Source organism: Oratosquilla oratoria, chromosome 44, assembly GCF_046742065.1.
Source record: "Oratosquilla oratoria isolate Oo_2021 chromosome 44, ASM4674206v1, whole genome shotgun sequence".
NCBI lineage: Eukaryota > Metazoa > Arthropoda > Malacostraca > Stomatopoda > Squillidae > Oratosquilla > Oratosquilla oratoria.
The window spans coordinates 33,128,680-33,140,075 of record NC_134820.1 but is presented as its reverse complement, the minus strand read 5'-3'; the positions used below and the strand labels follow the sequence as shown (position 1 = coordinate 33,140,075).

General features: G+C 40.8%; 1 protein-coding gene across 1 annotated transcript; it reads left to right on the top strand.

Moving 5' to 3' along the window:
* Positions 1–517: 517 nt before the first annotated feature.
* On the top strand, positions 518–10,771 carry LOC143022245 (uncharacterized). The gene is made up of 2 exons (XM_076180374.1): positions 518–713; positions 9,974–10,771. Exons 1-2 carry the CDS (start codon positions 566–568, stop codon positions 10,174–10,176), a joined length of 351 nt encoding a protein of 116 aa, XP_076036489.1. The 5' UTR covers positions 518–565; the 3' UTR covers positions 10,177–10,771.
* Positions 10,772–11,396: the final 625 nt, after the last annotated feature.

Genomic DNA, 11,396 nt, shown 5'->3' with positions numbered 1-11,396 from the left:
TACACTACCACAACATATTCCTAGCCACCTCAATCCCTACAGTTGTGATGCTATGTGCTAAAGCCTTGATTATTTGGTAGTGGTATCTCGTATAGCACATAATATGCTGCATGGCCCTATGCAACCACCAGAACAATGAATAATAGGTGAATTGCTGAATTGGCATCATCATCGGCAAAATATTGCCGATGCCGAATCCCTTTCTAAAAAAATGCAGATTTTCGCATATGCTGATTCACCAAAAAAGTGACTATTCTTGCCTATGCCGATTAATCAGTACACCCCTAGATGTATGTAACGGTATCAGCTGATGAGTAAAGAAAATCAATATCTGTGTATTGCTGCAACAGAAATAATTTATGTCTACAGGAGTATTAGCTGAAGTAATTTTTTTTCTTTTATCAAACAGGAGCCAGCTTCTGTATTACCATGCTTCATGCATCATTGTACAACATAGAAAGTATTTTAGGTTCCAAGGATGAACCATTTATACTGCAATTGGAAGAGGTATGTATGCATCCCTTCACTCACATTATAGCCAGTTCATCTTTTGTAATTAAACAGAATGAATAGAGAGAAGAAGAAAAAAGTATCTAATGCTAGATTATTCTCCCCAGGTTTGAGGCAGTCAGGAATCCTTTTCACCACATTTGGTAAACTCAAGAGGGTTGGTGCATCACATCTCAGTTTGACTGGATGGGGTGGTGCGAGAGGTAAATGCAAGGGTGGTGGGTCAGGGATTGGAGATGGTTAAAGAAAATGGAGAAAAGTGGGAGGTGAGCCAGCTGTTGTTTGCGGACGACACTGCGCTTGTAGTAGAATCAGAGGAGTAATTGAGGAAGTTGGTGACAGTTTGGTAGAGTGTGTGAAAGAAGAAAGCTGAAGATAAATGTGGGTAAAAGTAAGGTGATAAGATGTACAAGGGGTGAAAGTGGCAGCAGACTGGAAGTGAGCATTAAGGGAGAGCGACTGGAGGAAGTGGATAGTTTTAGATACTTAGGTGCGAATATGGCAGGAAAGGGTGGAGTGGAGGTGGAGGTAGAATGTAGATTGAGAGAAGCAAGTAAATGCCTTGGTGGATTAAAAAGTGTAATGAGAAATAGACATTTGGGAATGGATGCTAAGAGGAGATTGTATGAAGGAGTGATTGTGCCAACAGCACTGTATGGGGCAGAAACATGGAACATAAGAGAGGAAGAGAGAAGTAGTTTGAATGTGTTTGAGATGAGGTGTCTCAGAAGTATGATAGGGGTTATTAGTCTGGATAGAGTGATAAATGAGGAGGCGAGGAGGAGAACAGGGGTGGTAAGGGAGTTGGGAGATAGGGTTAATGAAAGAGTATTAGGATGGTTTGGACACATGGAAAGAATAAGTAAAGAAAGACTAGTAAAAGAGGTACGGAAGGCAGATGTGGAGGGAGTGAACATGAGGGGGCGATCTAGGATGAGATGGATGGATGGGGTGAGTTGGGCTTTGGGGAAGAGGGGAATGTCTGTTGAGGAAGGATGGGAGAGGACAGAAGACAGGGGTGAATGGAGAAGGGTTGTATATGGATGATATTGTGATGCATGAGGTGGAATGGATGGAGGGATGGGGGGTAAGGTAGTAGGTGTGAGAAAAATTTGACGCAGCCCGAAGGGATTTCTCCCCATGTCCTTTTCTGCATGGGGGGATGGGTAGGGGGTGGAGGGGGCGCCGATTTAATGAAGTGGCCTTACTGTGGATGTGCTGTGTCTTGCGACTGCCTCTGACCCAGGGCAGTGGACAGGATGCAGGGAAGACCCATCATCCAGGAGGTGCCAAGATAAGAGGGAGGGTGGAGGGGAGTGGAGTGTATTTCGGGTTGGAATGGGTGGGAATGGTTTTTATGCCTTTTTCTTTTTGGCTACCTTCCTTGTAAGGGGGGAAAAAGCCTTTGGTATATGTATGTATGCACAAGGGATAGCCAAAGTCAAAGACATAAATCCACTCCCACCCATTTCATCCCCACATACTCCACTCCCATCCACAACCCCTCCCTCCCTCCCTTCCTCTTTTCTTGGCTCCTCATGGATGATGATGGGTCATCCCTGCATCTGACCCACTGCCCTGGGTCAGAAGCAATGTAGCAAGACACAGCACATCCACAGTAAGGCCACTTTATTTAATCGGCGACACCCCCTCATCCAGAAAAAGAGAAGACAGGGGAAAATCCCTTTGGGCTGCATCAAGATATCATTCACACATACTCTCTCACCCCCCACCCACCCACTCCTTTCCATGCATCACAGCATCATCTATACACAACCATTCTCTACTCACCCCTGTCTTCTGTCTTCTACCTTCCATCCCCATCAGACATTCCCCTCTTTCCCAATGCTCCTTTTACCCCATCCATCTTATCCTTGGCCATCACCCTCTCATGTTCACTCCTTCCACACCTCTTTTACTAATCTTTCTTCACTCATTCTTTCCATGTGTCCAACAAACCATCCCAACACTCTTTCATCCACTCCATCTCTCCTTGTTTCTCACTCTATCCAGCCTTGTCACCCCTACCATATTTCTCACGTGTTTCATCTCAAAACACATTTAAGTTCTTCCTCTCTTGTGTTCCATGTTCCTGCCCCATACAATGCTGTCAGCAAAATCACCCCTTTATACAATCTCCTCTTAGCATCCATTCCCATACGTTTATTCAGGTAGCAGTACATTGCCAAAAACATATCCCTTCTTGAAAATCTTCATGCAAGAAACCCATCCTACACTGACTGACGAGTGGTCACAGATGCAGATATATTCAACTGTGAATCATTTTTTGATGCCCCACCACCATTTTATGTTATGACACATGCAAAAAACAAAAAATCGAAATTCAACCTATGCTAGCATTTGAGCTAAACACTGGGCTAACAATTTACGGGTTAAGCTGTTATTAGACAACATCCAACATATGTTAAAGCAACTTGGTGCCTCCCCACACACACACACACAAAGAATAGGTCTTAAAAAAATTATTAATGTACTTGCTAATTGTTACTGACCCCATCTCCCAACTCCATTTCCACCCCACTCTCCTCATCTCGTTTCTCATTCTATCCAGCCTAGTAACCCCTATCATACTTCTCAGGTACCTCATCTCAAACACAGAATTATGAAAGGGGTGGAAATTCTCGATAGAGACGACTTGTTAAAGTGAGACAGAAGAGAAACAAGAGGACGCGAAAAGAAACTAAAGAAGGACAGTTACAGAAGAGACCTGAAAAAGAATTGCTTCCCACATAGAGTGATTGATGTCTGGAACAAACTAAAGGGAGAAACAGTGAGTGCCAAAACTGTACACGATTTTAAGAATAAACTGGATGCGGAGAAATACGCAAACGGGTCACTAGAAGCATAGCTCTCGTCCCGTAAAATACAATTGGGTCAATACAAACTCCTCCTCTCTAGTGTTGCATGTTTCAAGCCCATACAGTACCGTAAAATTAAGAATACTTAGAGTAAAAGAAAAAAATGATTGAAGATGCTACATACAGTATATTACAAAGTTATAAAACAACTGATGAATTGATGTATCCACTGGTGTCCTCCTTCTTTAGCTGCTCACACAGTTCAAGCAGCTGTGTTGTTCCAGTAACTTCTGGAGGAGCTGCAGATAATTCTTCCTGCAAACAGAATTTTTTTTTAAGAGTTTTGCTCAAGAGTTTTGTCATAACAAATGAAATCTTAACGAAATGGGGAATGGATGAAACAGTTCAAATATGACAAAATTGGGATAAATCATAGTAGATTTACATATGAGCAGAAACAGCTATGCAAGTTTTAGCAATAAAAATACAAACTATATGGCTCTGTACAAAAAAACAAAAAAACAAAAAAAAAACACTTTCAACACTACGTCTACCGTGCAATAATGACTATTTTTAGTACCAACACTATCAGACAAGAACCTTTGAGTGACTTATGGGATAAACCAATGAACATGACTAGCTTCCAAAGAGAGAACCAAGAACACATTGACAGATTGCACTATCAACCTCGTCAATACAAGTCGAATACTCATGCACAGCTTCCTGACTGATATACGATGATGCATCACAATACACTCATTATAAGATATAAAATTATGGCTGTAATGCTTGTTCTCTTCTACCCTGAATGTGGATAACTACAGAAAACAAGATCGAGTCTGTCCACAGAATACATGGGGTCACTCAGTTACAACTACAAAATAGATATAATCAGGACCCTGACACCAGTATCCTCATATACACGCTCATGCCTCATGATGCCAACATCAGCGTCATTGTATGCTAATTGTTAATCCCGTTAACACTGGCACACATTACAGGATCTTATCCAAGGAAACACATGGGTATTTTATACCTAAGAGGCTCCCAAGTACACTCCATAGTAGAGGCTTTCATTTGAATGGAGTTTGCACTGGAGATAGACAAGAATATATCTTACCCAAACCCTGCATGAGTGTCTGAAATTATTGTGTACAAATCTTCCAAGTCCACCATGGCCAACATTTCCGAACAAGTTATTACTTTCACATGGCAATTATCATCATCTGGCAATCAAAATAGGTTCTCAAGAACTACCTTTAACCATTACCTGCATCACTTTACCAGAAACTACAAACACTCCCACTTGATATACACCTGTTATTACTACTTTGGCTACCTCTCTTGTGAGGGGGAAAAAGCTCCTGAACGAACTACTTACAGCTGGTAAAGTGACTGTGTTGACCGCTGGGTGTTGATGCGTCCATGGTTGTCCAGGGTCCCCTCTAGTATTGATGGGAAGTCTGTGTGTTGATATTTGCAGAGACACTCCACTGGGTACCCTCATCACCCACACATGCACTCGACCCATTTTGCAACTAGCTCCTCCCCATTCAGGTCATGGGTGTTTCTATACTCCTCTCCTCCATTTACTGAAACCATAGATCTAAATAGTAATATGCCACGAGTAGAAAAAAAATAATGACATTAATAATAAATCCATAAACAAATTACCAAGATTATATATTTTAGATACATTTTCTTTAAAAGTACGTCTCAGTCATAATCAAATTGTAAATTGATTTATTGGTTTGCTCAATTACTATGGTGCAGGACAAGTGGGGTGCAGGGCAATATTCCTTCTAAGCTGTGTGCATGTGCATGCACACATGTTTTACAAATAGTACACAAAGGAAAAGATATGTGCACACAAGGTTTTCAAGATGAAATTGAAATTTTCTAGTTAAAGAAATTAATTGTAAAATTTCATAACAATTTAAAACAAAAAAAATTGATTTTGAGATTTTGTCAATTTCATAAAATCACATGTCTTGAGATCCTCTGTACTGTGTTCTGCAGTCAGTATGGTGACCCACATAAGTACACACATACTTTACAAAGAAGGAAAAATTTTCACACAACCAAATTTCTGTGCTCTTTCACAGCAAAGAATTAAGAGGGAACATTGGTGTGGGGGCAGGCTTTTAGAAGTGAATTCTCTGCGAATGTCATTAGATATAAAATCTTTAATTCAGGCTAACACCAGTAAATTTTATTCAGCTAGGAAGAACTCCAGCTCTTCAAAGGGAAGTAAATTATATCTTTCAATAATGCAGGTAACTGTGTTTTTATTACAAGGAATTTGGGTGAGAGCTGTTACCGTACCAGGAGTATTAGGGTCTTAGGTTTGCCACTGCTACAGGTGTGGGGCCCTCATGCTGTGCAAGGTTCCTGAGTTTAAGCTCCAATGTAAAAGAGGCTACTACCTGTTGCAAAAGTCAAACTTACAGTACTCTACCTAGATGCAAGGTGATCGATGCCTCCGAGGTTTTAGGTACACCACCACGCCAGGGTTGTTGTTGGCAAAGTTGATCAAATCCTTCTCGATATAATCTCTACGATAAAACAAAAAATGTCTGCAGTGAATGATATAAAGAAATATGGGATCACATGAAGAATCGTCACCCCAGTCTTCGACAGGGTGACAATTCTTCACGTGGGCCATCCTGGGTTTACGATTCTTCGGTTGTATTATAAGTTGATAACAATAAGCATAACCCTCATTCAACCTAACCTAACAAAATTTTTATTCCACTGTTGATATTTGGCATACTGGGGTGACAATTCTTCATGTGCCCCGAAAAATGTAGCATTTGCAAAACTTGTTTGTCCATATTGGATGGAGGCTGTTACTGGATGCCTCAAGACCATGGGCAGCGAAAAAAAATACACGGGAGCGACGAGCGATTTCGCTCGGGAAAGTTCCAATGTCGCTCTTGCAAATCCAATAGCGGGAGCGACCCCCCCCCCCAAAAAAAAAAAATCGCTCCCGCAGAAAGATTCAACGTTTTTCATGCATTATCCATCATTTGGCAATCCCTGAATCCCATCACCATTGATGAAAGGATCAGAGCAAACACAACTTACCCGTGATCAACCATTGCATTATCAATCGATATCATAAACGCAACGCATCCATCAACTCTAATTTGTTGATGTACATACGTATGTGTACGCGGTATAGCTGCTAGAGTTCAATGGCTTATCTAGCCTAGCTTCGTATCAACTGCATGCGCGCGTATACTAGTACAGGTTGACATTCAAAAATCCGGCAACCATAAATCCGGAACCTTCAGAAATCCGGGACAGATTTCGGGAGTGCATTTTCATATTTCCCGTGTTGGTGCGCCACTGTTTTCTGGAACTGCCGCTTACGCCGGAATCAGCTGTTGGTTACTTCCACTTGCTAACAAGTAATCCTGCTCATTTTTCTCATTATTCTCCTCATTATAGCATTTATTTGTTGTTGTATAGCTCCAATAGGGAATCAACAAAGAAGAAAGGTGGCATAAAACGCAAACATCATGTGTTATCGATCGCAAAGAAAGTGGAAATATTAAAGAAAAAATAATAACAATGTGTCTGTGTGAATCATTTGTGAAACTTACGACATTGGTTCCTCCACTGTATACGACATTAAAAAAACAGAAAGAAAAACTGAAGCTATTCCTGTTGCCGATGATGTAGTCACTGTCAGTAAAATGAAGATGATCTTGACAGCCCATCTACTATTTAGCTTATTTTCTCAAGAAATACAGGGTACAGTACAGAGTATTTTATTTAGTTTAATTAAAATTCTTAGGAGGATCAGTTTTATTTAGTTGAATTAAAATTAAATTAAAATTATGTGTAAAAAGCCCATCTGCTATTTAGCTTCTTTCCTAAGAAGTACAGTACGGAGTATTTTATTTAGTTTAATTAAGATTCTTCGAAGGATCAGTTTTATATGTTTTATTAAAAGTGAATTTATAATTCTGTATATCTATCCTTACTGTATTTTATCTAGTTCGTGAATAATACAATTTCATTTGTTTTTCACTTAGTGTTTATTTTTTCCATTAAAGGACTGCACAAGTGGTAATTTTCTTTACATATATACGGGGTACACCATACAAAATTTTAAACTTCAAAAATCCGGCATTTTCAAAAATCCGGCAGTCCTCAGGTCCCGAGGTTGCCGGATTTTTGAATGTCAACCTGTATATATTGACTGGACTCTACACGACTGTCGTGCTACATAATGTCGCTAGTTGCGAATTGCATGGTATCTGTATGCAGGGAAGTTCATTGGTTGCATGCAGCTAGCTGCCCAATCAACGCGCTGACTACATGTACAATGCACCATACCCAATACCACATCACCGCATACATACGTACACTATACATATGCAAACTCGCTCGAGGCCTAGGAGGGAAACTGGGAAATCCCATTTATAACCTCGTTCGCGTATTTATGAGAAAACAAAATAGAATGAAATGTTTGGTTAGTAATTGAAAGTATGCATATACATATACCAAGGCTTTTCCCCCTTACCAGGGAGGTAGCCAAAAAGGAAAAGGCATAAAATCATTCCCACCCATTCCATCCCCGAAAACACTCCACCCTCCCTCCCATCTTGGCACCTCCTAGATGACGGGTCATCCCCGCACCCTGTCCACTGCCCTGGGTCAGAAGTAGTGTCGCAAGACACAGCACGTCCACAGCAAGGCCGCTTCATTAAATCGACGACCCCCCCTCTCCGTCCCCCCATATAAAGGAGAGGACGGGGAGAAATCCCTTCAGGCTGCGTCAAAAATTTGCTCACACACACTACCTCACCCCCCATTCTCCCGTCCATTCCACCTCATGCATCACAATATTTTCCATATACAACCATTCTCCATTCACCCCTGTCTTCTGTCCTCTCCCGTCCTTCCTCAACAGACATTCCCCTCTTCCCCAAAGCCCCCTTCACCCCATCCATCCTTCTCATCCTAGGATGTCCCCTCATGTTCACTCCCTCCACATCTGCCTTCCATACTTCCTTTACTAGTCTTTCTTCACTCATTCTTTCCATGTGTCGAAACCATCCCAATACTCTTTCATTAACCCTATCTCCCAGCTCCCTTTCCACCCCTGTTCTCCTCCTCACCTCCTCATTTCTCACTCTATCCAGCCTAGTAACCCCCATCATACTTCTCAGACACTTCATCTCAAACACATTCAAGCTCCTTCTCTCTTTCTCTCTTATGTTCCATGTTTCTGCTCCATACAGTGCTGTTGGCACAATCACTCCTTCATACAATCTCCTCTTAGCATCCATTCCCAAATTTATATTCCTCATTACACTTTTTAAACCACCAAGGCATTTACTCGCTTCTCTCAATCTACATTCTACCTCCACCTTCACTCCACCTTTTCCTGCTACATTTGCACCCAAATATCTAAAACTATCCACTTCCTCCAGTTGCTCTCCCTTAATGCTCACTTCCAGATTACTGCCACTTTCACCCCTTGTACATCTCATCACCTTACTTTTACCCACATTTATCTTTAGCTTTCTTCAATCACATACTCTCCCAAACTCTGTCACCAACTTCCTCAATCCCTCCTCCGATCCTGCCACAAGCGCAGTGTCGTCCGCAAGCAATAGCTGGCTCACCTCCCATTTTTCTCCATTTTCTTTAACCATCTCTAATCCCTGACCCACCACCCTTGCATTTACCTCTCGCACCACCCCATCCATGTATAAGTTGAACAGCCAGGGTGACATAGCGCATCCTTGACGAAGTCCCACCTTTACCTCAAACCACTCACTCTCTCCATTTCTAATCCTGACACAAGCTCTACTACTCTCATAAAAAATTGAAATTAAATCAATTTAAATATAAATATGAACATTTGATGAGTATATATCTAGTTCATGAATGTGGATCTTTGGAGGGAGAATAAAAAATACAAAAGTAAAAAATTATTAGTTTGCTAGCTTGGGTCTACGGTAGCTAGGTCACGTCCATGCCAAACTTTCGATGATCGTACATCACAAGGTCTTGATGCATAGATCTTGGTACAACATGGAGCGATTTCTAGTGAAGCGAGTGAAGATGGTTTGCCCTCAGATTCAGTCTTTTCAGAATCGAGGGAGAGTGTTTTGACGGCAGGAACCGCTTCTGGACCAGCAAAGCCTAATTCAAAATCTACGGGCAAGGGCCAAGGAAAACGAAAACCAGTAAAGCATGAATCTACTACACGCTCGTGGAACCTAGATTGGCTTGAAGTGGATCAGGGCAGTGATGGTACTCTAACGGTGTATTGCAAGGCTTGTCGTGCATTCCCACCCTCATGCACATGAATAATGAGTTAGCCTTCCAATAGTTGGAAGGAAATCGAACCTGCAAAACATGGCTCTGGAAGTATCAAAAATGGCTCTGGTAACTAAAAAAATGGCTCTGGTGAAAAAAAAAAAAAAATAGCTCTGAAAAAAAAAAAAAAAATCCCTGACCATGGGTCTTCTGCAAGAGAGACCAGGGCAAATGGACTGATTGATTGATCTCAATTATAGATGCAGCTAGAAAAAAGTACTTTTTTTATATATAAACAAAAAAAAAATTACAAAAAAAAATTGACATTTTCGTTTTTTATATATATTTTTTGTTTTATGCAGCTCCTGCTACTTATCCACCACTACTACAACCACAGCCATCAACCATCAGGGATTTTGCTGCTTCAAGCAACAACATCCCTACTTTCCAGCTTGAGTCGGATGATTCAGAAACGGAATATTCTGAGGGCTCAATTGATGAACGGCCCAGCCCCGGCGGCCGGCCGGCCGTCCGGCCCCAGCCAGATATTAAGGGCCTCATCTGATATAAAGGAGCCTGAAGAGGAACAGCAGGACTTGGATTGATGGAGTCAGAAATTCAGAGCCTGAACTATATGATCTACAATGTCTGAGTCTGATGCTGCCTCTTCCTACGAACTCCCCCCCCACCTCCCCCTCTAGGGGATGGCCATGACAAAAGGCTCCATTTGCTCCTATCCTTCCTTCCTTCCTTGCACTCTCTTCTTGATTTTTCCTTCCAGGCCCATAGACCATGATTGATTTGTGCATACCACCTTATTGTATATCCTATTTCATGTTTATGTTTAACCATTCATGACAAGGAAATTTGGAGCGTTTAATCTTTCAAGATTATACTAAGAGTAAATTTTGTAAGGTAGCATATTGGCCCCCCATATGCATGCAGCATCTGAGTCCTGACTATAAAGGTCAGTTACTTGTTTATTTTTATACTGTGTCTGATGTCTCTTTGGATAAGGTAGATATGCATATGTGGAGGGATGAATCAAGTACTTACACCTGTTTTCATATACTTGATATTTAATATCTGAACAAATTTGGACGTGTAAAAAAATAGAATAAAATGAATTATAATTTTTTTTAATAAAACTTGCTATTAAAAAAAAAATTTTTTTTTGCATCACTAATCTCAATACAATGTACACACGACGCCCATCAATGTGGAATTCATGAGAGTAATTTCAAAGCAACGAACAAATAAAGGTAATATATTATCATTTGAAGGGGCCAAATCAATTTTCAACACCCCATAAAGAAACAAAAATCATTTAAAAGAAATTATTTTCGACACAAAATGCGGAACTGTTACATCTACGAGTATGCAGTTGTGGAACAGCGTGTATGGGGGTGTGTGTGTCACTTTTACATGCAGCCTTTAGTTCGATTTTCTTTATTATTATTTTTAACATTTGTAAGAAGCAGAACAAAACTGAGATGGGCTGCAGGGCATGTGGCCCGTATGGAGGACCATAGAACTCCAAAACGATCAGTAAAGATGGGTAGAATGCCTGGAGAGAAGAATTATATTGAACATATACATATCCATCACTATGTAATGAATTAGTCAAAACTTACAAGAATGTTAAAATGGATCTTCTGTCATTACTTTTCATTTATTTGACAAACTGTTTGTCAAACATTTCCACGGTCTGACATCACTTCAAACACGTTTGACGAATCGTTTGACTTTCACACGGTCAAATGTCACTTCAAACACGTTTGTCAA